The sequence below is a fragment of the Vigna umbellata genome, chromosome 3 (genome assembly GCF_029865625.1).
Source record: "Vigna umbellata cultivar VRB3 chromosome 3, Vumbellata_1.0, whole genome shotgun sequence".
NCBI lineage: Eukaryota > Viridiplantae > Streptophyta > Magnoliopsida > Fabales > Fabaceae > Vigna > Vigna umbellata.
The window spans coordinates 3,834,794-3,850,102 of NC_142167.1; the positions used below are offsets into that span (position 1 = coordinate 3,834,794).

Genomic DNA, 15,309 nt, shown 5'->3' on the forward strand with positions numbered 1-15,309 from the left:
TGAAACAGATGAACTTATTCCCAAAAAGAAAAGGATAACAATTTAAAAAAAATGGATGTAGACGTAAGATATGAGAAAATTGACATATGTGGCTGAATTGCTGTAAGTAAAATTTGGTCATCACATATTTATATATCAAAACATTATCTTAACAACGAAAGAAGACATTAATGATATATTATTATAACTTTTGATATTGGACTATTATTCTTTCACATGCAAATATTTTTTCTTACAAATCTTACATTAAAGTCTGAAAAGTGTGTAAGAAAATTTCACAAATAATATAGCTAAGATAACATATAAGAAGGTATATTTTTCATATTCTGCAAAAGGGATTTAAACCTAGTTCATACAACAGTTTCATTTTTAAACCACTTGTGATAATTAACAACACAAGCCACTAAAAACCTTTAAAAGGTGATACTATGATTATTATCTTTTAAAAATATGATTTGAAATGTTAAAGTTCACGTGCCAAAAAAGAAATCAATAAATACTAAATTTTTTACATTCAATTAATACTATCTTTCTTTATTTTTTATTTTTTTCTTTCTTGAAATTTATTTATATGATTATTTTATCTTTATATATTAAATTAACGTAAAAATGTCTCGTGATACTATTATCCAGTAACAATAGTAAGTATGTAATTTGTTTGGGGTAAATTGAAAGTGATGTCACATTTCCTTACAGAGATGAAATAATAGAGTGCATATTTTAGATTATCCGTAGGCAATGGCCAACCCACTTGTACCACTGGTGAAGAGGGTATTATTCTTCTGTTTCCATGAGTTGAAAGGTATATGAGATAGGATCAAATAAACAGTTTTTCTGAGTATTTTTGGGTTATTTTTCTTTTTCGAATTTAGAGATGGAAATGATAATGGAGAAAGAAAGAGAGCTGTGAAACACACAAGGCGTTTGTGGCTGAGAACCACCTCACTTTGTTGATGAGATTTGGTTCAAAATAATACTCACCTCCGAAAGCTCATCCACTTCAAAATTCCAATTCTTCTTCATTTGAACCTATACACGTTACAACAAATATGAGGGCCATCTAACTTTGTCTCTATTCCACCACGTATTTATCAACCCTTCCCATTTTTCACTTCCTTCTGTTTCTATTCCTCACTAGGAGTTTCTCTCCATTGCTTCCTCTGCATGCACACACTTGCATAGTTTTCGATACTAAGGTCTGCTCTTGTTTCCATTCTCAACATCTCATCACTTCGTGCTTCTTTCTTAGACATACTCTACCAGAAATCAAGATTCAATACTGCTGTTTCTGTTGTGTGTATGCAATGATTTCTTAGACATACCATCAATCTTGTATGCATCTGTTTTTTGCTGTTACTCCTTTTTATATATACATGCTGTTCTTTTCCCTTTTAAATAATACCATCTTTTGTAGATTTTTTACAAGGCTTCAGCCATGTAAATGATGGGGAGCATTCTAAGTTGAAATGTTAGAGGAAAATAGTAGCATGTTGCTTTGATTTTCTTGGCTAAGTTTCTCATCATGTAATTTTTTCCTATATTGTACTGCCACTATTTCTGCACTCGAGTTTTAATTTCCATTTGAAATTCGATGTTGTCTCTTAATCCAAAATTTAGGAAGTTTGAAGAAATACTTTCCAACTTCCAGTTATTTGTTTATTTGAAAATTTTCACAACTGAATGAAATTTGCCACAAAATTAATTATTAAGATTATTCCAAAGTTTCGGGTTGGCACAGTAGTTGTCTTCGTAGATTGTGATGAAAAAGCTGACAGCTGAATATATATATACGTACATACATATGTATATCAGAATTCCTGAAGGGTAACATCAACAAGTTGTTCTGAAAATGGAGGTCACCAATGTCAGTGAGTATGAGGCCATTGCAAAGCAGAAATTACCAAAGATGGCGTTTGATTACTACGCATCTGGTGCAGAGGATCAGTGGACTCTGCAAGAGAACAGAAATGCCTTTTCCAGAATTTTGTAAGATTTATATTTTTACAGTAGTTAATTACGAAACCATAATGATTAATTATATTCCTTTGATATTTCATAATGCAAGCTAATACTGATATTGTGAAACAAATTGACAAATATACACACAGGTTTCGGCCTCGTATTCTTATTGATGTCAGCAAGATAGACATGACAACCACTGTCTTGGGCTTTAAAATATCCATGCCAATCATGATTGCCCCAACAGCCTTTCAGAAAATGGCTCATCCAGAGGGTATAATTGTTTCTCAAGCCTTCATTGTTTCTTTTTTATTGGACATATAGGTCAATGAAACATCAGACATGTAGTGCCATCAATTAGTGTCTGTGTTGCATAACCATCACATGTTTCATAGTTCTGTTATGTGACTCTTTTTGTTAGTCGAATTGTATTGGTCATCGGTAATTCTGAGAAAGTTTTTATCATGTACTTCTGATATATGGATAACAAAATCTGAGGCATTTTTTTATTGGGAATGTTAATATAACAGGGTTGTAGCAAGAAATTAAAATTTGTTGCCTTTTTTTTTGTGCAATAGTTTAATTCTAAAACCCTTTGCAAGCACAGCTAAATGAACTAACTAGAGCTGGATTTATGTTGGATGATATAGATTTTTTTCTTATGCAGGAGAATATGCCACAGCAAGAGCTGCCTCTGCAGCTGGAACAATCATGGTACTTTTCTTATATGTTTATATTCACAGTAGTTCTTCACATGATTAATCACCATCTATTCAGGACAAATTGCTTTGCATAAAGAAATTTACAATCACTAGTGAGAAAAATCCCTTCTTTATAATATGAATGATTCAATTCAATTGGTGGATTTTCTGAGAATCTGTTATTTTTTCCGTTGTACATCATACCTTTGGTACTTTATGCCAAACATTTCACTCAAAAACACCCTAATCAACTTCAAAAGATTGTATGCTTATAAAATTATTCGTTGTTTATCAATGCATGTCCATTGAGCTCTATATATTCTTTCCTGATGAGTAACATTTTGGTTGTCTCAGACTTTGTCCTCGTGGGCCACTTCAAGTGTTGAAGAGGTGGCTTCAACAGGACCTGGCATTCGCTTTTTCCAGCTATATGTAAGCTTGAAAATTTTCGTTCAGTTCCATTTCACTGTTTATTTGAATTTTTGGTACCTTATTTGTTTTACTTACATGATTTGTTCCGTTTTCTTCAGGTGTACAAGGACAGGAATGTGGTTGCTCAGCTTGTGAGAAGAGCTGAAAGGGCTGGATTCAAAGCCATTGCCCTTACAGTTGATACCCCAAGACTAGGACGCAGAGAAGCTGATATCAAGAACAGGTACAAATCTTCCACTTCAACCATGTTATGTTTATCAATTTCTCAATGGATATGAGTAGTTTTTCTGAGTTTCAACTTTTATCCTTGCAATTAAAATTAGTCCTGAAACGTATTTCACAGATTCACACTGCCACCATTTTTGACATTGAAGAACTTTGAAGGATTGAACCTTGGAACGATGGACAAAGTAAGATGAGTCATCACAGAGTGATTTCTGCAGGCTAAATTTCCTTGACTTTATCACCAACTGAGTTTTTGTATTGACTCTTTCAGGCTGATGATTCTGGACTTGCTTCATATGTTGCTGGTCAAATTGATCGCACTCTAAGCTGGAAGGTATGTTAGATAATCAAATAAGGCATTTTGTTTTTTCTTGGTACTTATTATCCTATACCTATATTAGAGAATAATTTATAATAGTAAAACGAATTTAATATTCAATATACAAAATTATACTGTTAGCAAATCATAAATGAGTCAAACTTTCAGAGAGTTTACATTTGTTTTCATATTTTTGTTTTTTGTATACTTTGGAACTTACAAGGCTAAACTGATAGAGTCCATCCAAATAATCATTCTGAACTCTGTAGGATGTGAAGTGGCTTCAAACAATCACCTCTCTGCCAATTCTGGTGAAGGGTGTGCTGACTGCTGAGGACAGTAAGGATAACCAAAGTTCTATTCAAGTGTTCACATCTTTTGAATATTTTACTAATGCCTTCACTTGCACATGGCAGCAAGGATAGCTGTACAAAGTGGTGCAGCAGGAATTATAGTGTCCAACCATGGAGCCAGACAACTTGACTATGTTCCAGCCACCATATCAGCATTAGAAGAGGTACACCAACTTAAGTAGCATCTTAGTCACCATGAAACTTCAACATGCTCATTTTAAGGATGTTATATGAATCTCGGTTGTGGAAATTTAGGTTGTCAAAGCTGCTGAAGGTCGTATTCCTGTATTTTTGGATGGTGGAGTTCGCCGTGGAACTGATGTCTTCAAGGCATTGGCACTAGGTGCCTCTGGCATATTTGTGAGTACTTCTTAACCCCTTCCAAATGCAAGTATACATTTGGCCTTTTTTATATATACAATAGTATCGGGTAAAATGGAATATAGAGGAATAAAACTTTCATTCCCATTTAGATATATGTTACGATGGAATGCAACATTCAATTTCATTTCTCTCAAATCTAGGAGGGGATGAAAGTGAACAATAAAATCAGATAGAAAAAATTTCTCTAATCTGTATTATATTTTTCATCCTTATTTTTTACCAATCCAAACTGTAGTAATACCATCATATTCATTATTTTCCATTTTTTTTATTTGCATCTACCCAAACACAACCTAAATAATAACAAATTCTGTATATATACTTACACTTATTGTAGATTCAGCTATTTGTTTAGTCTTTATTTTTATTTAGGAAAATGTATTTAACAACTTTTTTACAATTAGTAGTTTGAGATTGTTCGGTTTCAAATATGCGGACCAATAAAATAGTGACACGTAATTTATTATAAAAAGTTGTTAACCTTTTATTTAACTTTAGCGAGGGTTGGTAATGTATAATCTGTCAACAGCTTTCTGTGATAGCTTATCACTTGAAAAAAATTTAGATAACATTTATACAGTTAGGAATAAGAAAAGTTAAAAATTTCACATTAGTTAAAAGAGTAAGAACAGATAATATATAAATAGAAAATCTATAAATATATTATCTTAATATTTAAGGTTTTGGATTGAAGATATCTTATTTTTTTATGAGTTTAATAATGACTTATTAGTGCTGAAATTATACGGTGTCTCTTCTAAAAACCCTAACTAGAATGTGTTTTTTTATTATATTAGTAATAAAACCAAACTTATCTTTCACACTAAAATATATAATTTTATCATAAAAGAAATGAAATAAGTAAGGGTCGGATAAATTGTTTAGTTTTCAATTATTTGTTTGGTGGACCATGGTGACAAAAAATTAAAACACAGATTATTAGTATAAATTTGTGGTATTATAATGTTATGACAACCATAAGAACTGTGGCAACAAGTAACAAGGTTTGTTTTTCTGTATCAGATTGGACGCCCTGTGGTGTACTCCTTAGCTGCTGAAGGAGAAGCTGGTGTAAGAAAAGTGTTGCAGATGCTACGTGAAGAGTTTGAGCTAACCATGGCCTTGAGTGGTTGTCGTTCACTAAAAGAAATCACTCGTGAACACATTGTGACTGATTGGGACCATCCTCGCATTCAGCCTCGCGCCCGTGCGTTATTGTAAAGAACTTGCTCTTCATTTGAGCCAAGTTTGCATAATGCGGTGCAGAACAATGGACAAACACTTCTATATATTTTTCATGAACCTGTTCTCATCCTTTCTTTTCCTTTTTGGAGAACTCATTTAAGGTTTCTGTTTGGAAAACTCTATGCTCTCTTTGTAAGCCTTATATCATGATACTTTGTGACTACTGCTACTGCTGCATTATTCACTCATTGTATATTCTTCATTATAATTTTATCAACTTTCTCTCCATGCTGCTTAGTTTTGTTGCACAAATTTTGTGACAGTTTTATGTATAAATCTCATTCAAACTTTTCATATCTTATAAATAGTTTGGATCTCCATAAACAATTTTAGAACATTTTTTTTATTTAAAATTAACTTGTGTACAAGTTAATTTACAAAAGGTTTTTACTATTAATTTTTTCAAGAGATTGTTTTCAATTTCTAGAAAATATCTTCTATTTTTTTCGAAAAACACTACTATAACTTAGTCGCTCTCTTTTGTAAAATAAATATAAACTACCTAATTAAGGTGATCTAAATTTTGACATTGAAATAAAAAATAATTTTCAATCTTATACAAAATTCATCATCTCTCATTATATAAATTTATAATTATACAAATCACATATTACATGGTTTATTTTCTACGTTTAAATGTTAAACGTTCCATCTAGATTTTAGAAAATATTTTTCTTTACATCGGTTCTGCTTATAAATGGTGTAATGTACAACTCAATCACTTCATCATACTAACTGTTTCGGATATAGGGTTGAAGTACCTTATTCAAAGTAATACAAGTTGTCTTAAAGACCGGACGGACACCCTAGTTGTTCTCCATCTTCTAAGTGACGTTGTTCGTTCTTCTTCCTTCTTGTCCAAGCCGTGTGGGTGGGTACCTGTCAAAGGCACTCCGATGCTTAAGTAAGTAATATAACTGAATGGTTGGCATAGTCAGTAATGCATATATCGTGCATCGTGATCCTAAAGTCATACCTGAGACCTTTATTTATACTAGTTGTGATGGAGCTTTACCTTTCGTTGGCCTAATGACGACCCAATCACACCTTAATCTATATTAAGGGCTTAATGAGTCATTACCACTTGACATAACCTAGATGGACGACCATGAGATAACGACTTGGGAGAACGTCTTGAGAGGACGGTGGACGACTTGAGAGGACGACTATGGGAGGAGGACTTGGGTGGACGACCATGGGAGGACGGCCTGAGAGGACGGCCTAGGAAGACAGCCTGAGAGGACGCTGGATGACCTGGGAGGTCAGCTTGGGAGGACGATCATGGGAGGACCATACGGTACGACGACCATGTGGGAGGATCGTACGGTACATGAGAGGACCGTACGATACACTAACCATTTCATCTATTTGAATGTTCGTTAGCTCTTAGAAATCTGATTTTGTTAATCTAAGTACAAGAGAAACCGACACTTCAAATCTTATCAAATAAATTAGAGTTAATGAAAAAAGAAGATAAACACTCTTCCTTCCATTAATATGCAGTTTCAGGATAAACATAGAAATTTTACAATTATTTACATTTGTAATGGAAAAAATTCGCACTACAAAAAATTATTCTCAACATTCGATAAAAAAATTGCTATAATAAAATCAAAGAAAGGTTGGTTGCATTAGTAAAAAAAACTTTTTTAACGCGCTATATACGCCTCGGTTTTACTGAAACCGAAGCGTATAAAAGCGTGGTGGCAGTTTTGTAAATACTGAGTGATTATATGCCTCGGTTATTTTTGAACCGGTGCCTATGTTTGTTACTGTCTCGGGTAGAAGGACAACCAAAGCATAAAAGTCATGTCACTTCACCACTGCCAAGGGGTTTTTTTTCTGACAAAGCTCTATCACCTCGGTTCAACTCAGAACTGAGGCATAATATGCGTTACTGCTTCAGGTACAGGCCCAACCGAAGCATAATGGCCTTCAGACTTCACTGCAAAATTAGGCCCTTAGGTTAAAATCTGCAAAAGGCTTTTCTCTTTCTCTCTCGCACGAGATTTTTCTCTCATCTTTGCCTCTCTGCCGAGCCATTTTGTTGGTCTGTGCCTCCCTTCGCCGGTGCTTCTTCCAAGGACTCCACGGTGCCTCCAGTTCTCTCGCTGTTGCCGCTTATTCCTCCGACAACTGACACCGCTGCTCCAGTTCTCACCTCTCACCGATCTCTCTGCTCTTCCTCCGATTCTAACCCAAACCCTCCCGCAAGACCCTCCCAACCCATCATCATCCAACCAGTTTCCTACCCTATCAAGCCCAAATCCCCGCCGCTAGAACCCTCGCCGGAATCCTCACCACCACCTGCCGAACCGCAATCCCTCCGCCCGTCGTCGGACTCGCAGCGCGTATGGAGGCACGAGGACATCCAATACGTGAAAGACACCACCAATGCCATATCTGTGGTCATTGTGAGCCTCCGGAATCTCCTTCACGTCTCTGTCTACGGGGAACATGCCTATTCGGCCACCATCGCGCGTTTCTCCCTCAACGGCGAGTGGGTCGCCTCCGCCGACGCCTCCGGTACCGTTAGGATCAGGGGCACGTGAAACGAATTCGTTTTGAAGGAGTTCAGAGTCCTCTCCAGGCACATCGACCACCTTCAGTGGTCCCCCGACGACCTCCGAATCATTTCCTGCGGCGAAGGCCTAGGATCTTCGCGAAGCTTCTCTGTGTGTGTGATATTATGTTTGACTTCGTTTATATATGTGTTGTTGTTCTTACTGAAACATGCTTTGAGTTCTTACTATGCTATGAACCCCCAAAATGAAGCCTTGAGTTCTTATTATGCTTTGTGTGTTGTTGTTCTTACTGAAACAGGCTTATTGGTTGGCTAACAGTGAAGAGATGAGGCCTAAGCCAAAGGAGGAGCAAGAAGTGAGGAAAGTGGTGATTAGGAAGGAAAGCTTTGGGGAATCTGAGCTTGAAGGTAGCAGTGGTCAACAAATAATGTCAAGGAGATGAGGATGGCTATTTACCAGCTTTAGGAACATCAGAAGATCATTTCACAGTGAATCGGTATCTTAAAATTTGAAAAAAAAAATAAACAAGTTACCGCATCGGTTACCTAAAAACCGAGGCATAATCCATTCCTTTCTGACTCAGTTCATAACCGAGGCATAAAACCTATGTCTTATTACCTCGTCTGAATATGCTTCGATTGTAAAACCGGTGCGTATACACAAAAGCAACCGGTGCCATTTCCTCATAATGCAGTAGTGTTGGAAGGAAGATTTAGAGGTTAGAGGGAAGTGTTTAAAAATTGGGAGAGGTTGGAAGATTTTGAGAGAAGGAAAAACTTATTATATTAAATGCTTCTAATTTCTTTTGGTTTGATCATAAATGATCTAATCATCCCTATTTATATAAGTGGCACTTCTTTAATCAATGATTAAGATTTTGTCACCACAACATTAATCTAAGGGTTATTATTCATTATTTAGATATTTCTAAAACATTCTTATAATTTTAAACTCATCTAGAGACATCTTATAGATAAGCATCTTTAGATATTTTTGTATATCATTCTAAATTCCTTTTAGATAGGATTTTCTAGAATTATATTTGGGCATTTTCTAATCTTGGGCTTTCATTTTATAGGCCAAAAAACACAAAATCAATTTACATTTCAATACCCTTTCTTAAACTTTATTTTGTACTCCAAGCAAACTTCTCAACTTCATAAAAGTTTTCTTTTTTAACAGTTTGGTAAAGATATCTGCTACCTGATCATGCATTTTCACGTATTCCATTTGCACATCCTTGTTGTTGATGCATTCTCTAATGTAATGATAATGGGTGTGGATGTGCTTACTTCAATAATGGAAGACTAGGTTTTTTTGCTAAAGCTATTGTTGACTTGTTGTTCACGAAAATAATTTACATTTCAACACCCCTCTTACACTTTATTTTATACTCTAAGAAAACTTCTCAACCTCATAAAAACTTCCTTCTTTAGCGGTTTGGTGAAGATATCTTTAGTGGTAAGGCTAAAGATGACAATATTTCTTTACAAAAGCTTCTATTGCAAATATCATAACCAAGTACCGGGATCAAAACGTTGCTTCGGTCATATTAGACACTAGGCACTCTTTACACGTCTTGTAGTCATGTAAAGAATGAGAGACTCATGTACTAGGTAGGGCTAAAGGCTCTTTGACCCTTCCAAATAAGGACTGTACCAAGTACCGGGAACTGGGTACCCCAATCTAGATACTTGGAACTAGTGTCCTCTAACTAATTAATAGAATGAATGTACTGTTTAAATGGTTAAAGCTTATGATTGAGCTTGAAATATATAATTAGATAAATGAGTTTCACGGTTGATGGGTCCACAAAAATGTGACCCATCCAATTGAACCCTTGGTCAATAAGGTAAAAACAATATAAATACAACATTAATAGTAATTTGCTTTCACTTTTAGTATTAATGGAGATTTAACTTCAAAGCTCTGATCAAATCATTGACTCGTATCGAAGAAACTTTTTGTAGGATCTCTCCTTATGGTATTGTTTGAAGTGTAAGGACTGAAACATAATACTAAAAAATCATTATCCGATGGTGTAAATGATTCGTGAAAGAAAAATCTTTGAAGGATATATTTGATTTTAAAAAAACAAATATCATATAATATAATAACTTTTTATCATATTTTATTATATATTCAATATATTAGGATATAATAATTGATTTTCTAATATCTCTAATATACATGTTATCACACAAAATATAACGATCTCACATATACTTTACTTTTATATATTTATATATCTCTTTTTACTAATTTGAGATAAGAAAGTCTTTACAAATGGATCTTTCTTTTATAATGATTCAAATTTTGATTACATGTCTATAATACGTACCTCGAACCAAATCGAATAATAACAAGTTATTTAAATAAATAATCATTTGTCATATAATCTTAAGCATTGCATAAGTTTTTTCCTAAATTTTGAAACCCCATAAATTATTCCATAATGAGAAAAAAGCGCAACATTATCAGATAGGTAATTGAGTCCCACTTAATGCGGACACATTCATCTTTTAAATCAATTAAGCTCATTTGTAAAGGACTTACATTATAAACGCATTAAATCAACATTTTTATTCCTTTGTGATGAAAGCCAAACATAGTTTATAACTATATAATTTTAAGAAATTCTAAACAATCTAGAAAAATAGTGTTAATAGTGTATGCTTCTACTTGATTAAAAGAAAATTGCAAAGCTTACCATTTCTCAATGCTTGACCTAACCCAAGTGGCAATTCATTTTCCTAACAACCAATGCCCAACCTTAACAAAGAACTCAAAAGTTCTAGAGCATTCCAGTGTACGACAAGAGCAACGGCCCCCTTGAGAATCGAACGGCCCAGATGAAACAGAACCTTCAAGACCAAATCCCTCGTCACCTTCTTGCATTGTAACAATAAAACCTAATCCCTTACCCATTTCCCCACCCTCAACACTCCAAAGCGTTTACGTTATCCACAACGACACTCATCAACCCTCCTTAAACCCTAGCCATGGCTTCCACCTTCTCTGCAATGTCCTCATACAAGCTCTCCTCCTCCGCCGCCATCTCCTCCTTCCCCTTCTCTGGCTCTCGCCGTCAATCCAATGGCGTCGTTCTCGCCAGAAGAAGCCGCAACGCCAGGGTCTCCGCCATGGCCAAGGAGCTGCATTTCAACAAGGACGGCACCGCAATCAAGAAACTCCAGGTAGATGCAGTGTACCCTGCTTGAAAACTCTCGTTTTCAGGTTTCGCAGTTATTGACGTTTTGTTTTGTTTTGTTTTTGTTTTGCAGAGCGGTGTGAACAAGCTAGCGGATCTGGTAGGGGTCACGCTTGGTCCCAAAGGAAGGAATGTTGTTCTCGAAAGCAAGTATGGTTCGCCGAAAATCGTTAACGACGGTGTCACTGTTGCCAAAGAGGTGTTTTTTCTTTTGAATTTTTTATCGTTTATGGTTATTTCTCTTTTTGAATATGATTTACTTTGTTCTGCCGGATAGAATTTTATTTGAATCTCGTGTTTAGGTGGCTAGTCGTTTGTGTTTCTATTGATTTTATTTGCTGAATTTGGTTCGGGAAGGTTGAATTGGAGGATCCCGTTGAGAATATTGGTGCCAAGTTGGTGAGACAAGCTGCCGCCAAGACCAACGACTTGGCTGGTGATGGAACCACGACATCTGTTGTTCTAGCTCAAGGACTTATCGCCGAAGGTGTTAAGGTAGGTTTGTTTGTTGTTTTATTGAAAGTATAGAGTAATAGCTACTTGGTTTGGTCTTAGTTGTTATCATGTATATAGGTCTCATTTTATGTCAATTTTCGCAGGTTGTCGCGGCCGGTGCCAACCCTGTTCTCATCACTCGTGGCATTGAGAAGACAGCAAAGGCTCTGGTGTCTGAGCTTAAGAAGATGTCAAAAGAGGTGAAGCATTTATCTACCTATTATTTAAATACAAACGTTGTTGTGTGTTTTTCTGTAAGCATGACACGTGGAGAACTATAAATTTCCCATTTTTTGATATACTTATTGTTTGCTCATCTTTTTTTGTTGAGACATGATGAGATTTCGGTTGGGTGATTGCAGGTTGAAGATAGTGAGTTGGCAGATGTGGCAGCAGTTAGTGCTGGGAACAATTATGAAGTAGGAAATATGATAGCTGAAGCATTGAGTAAAGTTGGTAGAAAGGGTGTTGTGACTCTTGAGGAGGGAAAGAGTGCCGATAATAGTCTATATGTCGTCGAGGGAATGCAATTCGACCGTGGCTACATTTCTCCATATTTCGTTACTGACAGTGAGAAAATGGCGGTTGAGTATGAGAACTGTAAGGTGTGACATCTGACTGTGCTCGTTGTAACTTATTTTTATTTTTTAATTCCTTGTAGTTTTAATTTTGTAATGTATGTTGTGTAGCTGCTGTTGGTTGACAAAAAAATAACCAATGCTAGGGACCTTTTCAACATACTAGAGGATGCTATTAGAAGTGGATACCCTATATTGGTTATTGCGGAGGATATTGAACAGGAAGCTCTAGCAACTCTTGTGGTGAACAGACTTAGAGGGTCACTGAAGATTGCAGCACTTAAGGCCCCTGGATTTGGAGAACGCAAGAGCCAGTACCTTGATGATATTGCAATCTTGACTGGAGGTCTGGAAATTTAGAATTTTCATGTCTTTTTGGCAATGGATATGTGTTTTCTATCCTCTTTTTGTTTCCTGATGTTGATAAGAATGTGTTTTCTCAATTGGTTTTACAGGTACTGTAATCAGAGAAGAGGTTGGCCTTTCTTTGGACAAAGCTGGGAAAGAGGTTCTCGGTTTTGCGTCCAAGGTGGTACTCACCAAGGATACAACAACAATTGTTGGTGATGGAAGTACCCAGGAGGCAGTGAACAAGAGAGTTGCACAAATTAAGAACCTAATTGAGGTCTTTCTTTCTTCCCCCTCACTTTCTTCCTCTTCCACCATATTGTTAGCACATGCAAACGTGGCATGCGCTGGATCTCCTTAAGAAATTTCACAGAAAGCAAGACTAATATCATATAGTTAGTTTTTATGTGCACTGGGTGAAATTTCGTGCACATGAGATAGTATGTGGCAGCTTCATTCTTCATGTTCTAACAATACGATTATTTGCGATACAGGCTGCAGAGCAAGATTATGAGAGAGAAAAGCTGAATGAGAGAATTGCTAAATTGTCTGGTGGTGTGGCTGTGATACAGGTAATGGACTCACTAAAATGTGTTCATATTGTAGTTGGTATGGAAGGTTTATCAATTAGGGACATTTTTCTACATGTGTAGGTTGGCGCACAAACCGAAACAGAGCTCAAGGAAAAGAAATTGAGAGTTGAAGATGCTCTTAATGCCACAAAGGTGCCCTTTTCTTTCCCAAAACAGTTAGAACTTTTTGTATTCCTTTTCTGTAAGCTAAATAGTTTGTTGACTTTCAGGCAGCTGTAGAGGAAGGTATTGTAGTTGGAGGTGGCTGCACTTTGCTGAGACTTGCATCAAAGGTGGATGCAATCAGGGATAGTCTTGATAATGATGAAGAAAAAGTGAGTCATTTACTTGATAGGGAAAGAATACACGTTTCGTGAATCTGGTTTAATACTTTTGTCTGGGTGCTGGGAATGCTCTTGATAAGGCTATAAAATTGTGTTTAACTGTTGCAGGTTGGGGCTGATATTGTAAAAAGAGCTCTTAGTTACCCTCTGAAATTAATTGCCAAGAATGCTGGTGTCAATGGTAGCGTTGTCAGCGAGAAGGTACTAATATTTGCTCCATTTACAATTTCTCTTTCTCTTTCTCTATCGATGTGGTTGATGTGACTTGTGTTGTGGTTTAGGTATTGTCCAGCGACAATCCAAGATATGGATATAATGCTGCCACTGGGAACTATGAAGATTTGATGTCTGCTGGGATCATTGACCCAACAAAGGTGATTTGGTGTTTGAATATCATTTGTTTTAATTTTACTTGTGTGACAGATTGCAAGTAAACTGTAATTGCAGGTCTAAATTACTGACTAATTTACCTTTGGCTTGCTTTAATGTGATGGTGTGAACTTTCTGAATGACTTTCAAAACATAGGTCTTGGGACCTGTTTTTTTTTTCGTGTTCGTGCTAAACCTGAGCTTTCGAAATAATACATGTGTTCATACATGGGTGTAAGTGGATATTCTTGTACGAATGCCGATTTATCTCTCTCCGCCCACAATGTCTATGAAGAGTTGTGCACATTTTTAGAACATTGTTTTCCTACTTTGTATTTGTCTATCATAAATCAAAAATTGGATCTCTACTTGTAACTTTTTCTCGTGTCTGTCTGGAGATGCATCAGTACATCCTATTACATCTGAAGCAAGGCCATGCGGCATGTTTCTGTAATCATCGTCTATGTAATAATGTTATGTGTGATTTGAAGCTGAGTTCTCAAGCATCCTTTGCACAGGTCGTCAGATGTTGCTTGGAACATGCAGCCTCTGTTGCGAAGACCTTCTTAATGTCAGATTGCGTGGTTGTTGAGATAAAGGAACCTGAGCCCGTACCTGCTGGAAACCCCATGGACGGTTCAGGTATGTAGTTTCAAACGGACTATATCTATTTGTATACTATGGTGTATTTGGGCTAGTGTGTATCTCCAACAGGAATCTTAAATTCCAGTTTGTTTTTCATAACAAAAGTCTAGAGATTTCAGGTATCCGGCGCGTACATCTGACCTTTGGTTTGTTTTGTCCAGGATATGGTCTGTAGAGATCCACGGGGAAGTTCAGTGAGAACAGATTTTTTTTTCTCCGGATGAAATGCAGAATTTGGTAGCCATTTTATTTGTAGCAGTGAGTCCAAATGGACGATGGATACCTGTAGTAGTGTTATGAATCAGATAGTGATGCACCCCATGCCTATATTTTTTGAAGTTATTAATAAAAAATTTTGCGAATTACTTCAGATTTTATTTTATATAATATTGTTTTTCCCCCGTTTACCTAGTCTAGCTGAGATAAGTAAATATATTGGTTAAAAGTTTTTATTAATCAAATATCTAACAGTGAACAGTTGCACTATTGTGTATTAGTAATATTAAACATTTTTAATGTAGAGATATATTGAGCCTACACTTTTTTGGACCGATTCATATACGGTAGGGGCTTTCTTTAAAACCGTGACATTTTTACTGTTGTA

The 15,309-nt window shown here is 36.0% G+C and overlaps 2 protein-coding genes across 2 annotated transcripts; both read left to right on the forward strand.

The window, feature by feature from the left end:
• Window positions 1–1,035: 1,035 nt before the first annotated feature.
• LOC124824869 (glycolate oxidase 1) lies at window positions 1,036–5,846 on the forward strand. Its single transcript, XM_047297370.2, has 12 exons — window positions 1,036–1,196; window positions 1,813–1,986; window positions 2,109–2,233; window positions 2,627–2,673; window positions 3,015–3,092; window positions 3,191–3,315; window positions 3,436–3,502; window positions 3,589–3,651; window positions 3,906–3,975; window positions 4,053–4,153; window positions 4,245–4,349; window positions 5,397–5,846. The coding sequence occupies exons 2-12, from the start codon at window positions 1,850–1,852 to the stop codon at window positions 5,592–5,594; spliced, it is 1,116 nt and encodes a 371-aa protein (XP_047153326.1). The 5' UTR covers window positions 1,036–1,196; window positions 1,813–1,849; the 3' UTR covers window positions 5,595–5,846.
• Window positions 5,847–11,061: 5,215 nt separating this feature from the next.
• LOC124824868 (ruBisCO large subunit-binding protein subunit beta, chloroplastic) lies at window positions 11,062–15,070 on the forward strand. Its single transcript, XM_047297367.2, has 14 exons — window positions 11,062–11,340; window positions 11,428–11,553; window positions 11,712–11,849; window positions 11,954–12,049; window positions 12,212–12,454; window positions 12,539–12,773; window positions 12,883–13,052; window positions 13,270–13,347; window positions 13,429–13,500; window positions 13,578–13,682; window positions 13,800–13,892; window positions 13,973–14,065; window positions 14,579–14,702; window positions 14,867–15,070. Exons 1-14 carry the CDS (start codon window positions 11,146–11,148, stop codon window positions 14,878–14,880), a joined length of 1,782 nt encoding a protein of 593 aa, XP_047153323.1. The 5' UTR covers window positions 11,062–11,145; the 3' UTR covers window positions 14,881–15,070.
• The last annotated feature ends 239 nt before the right edge of the window (window positions 15,071–15,309 follow it).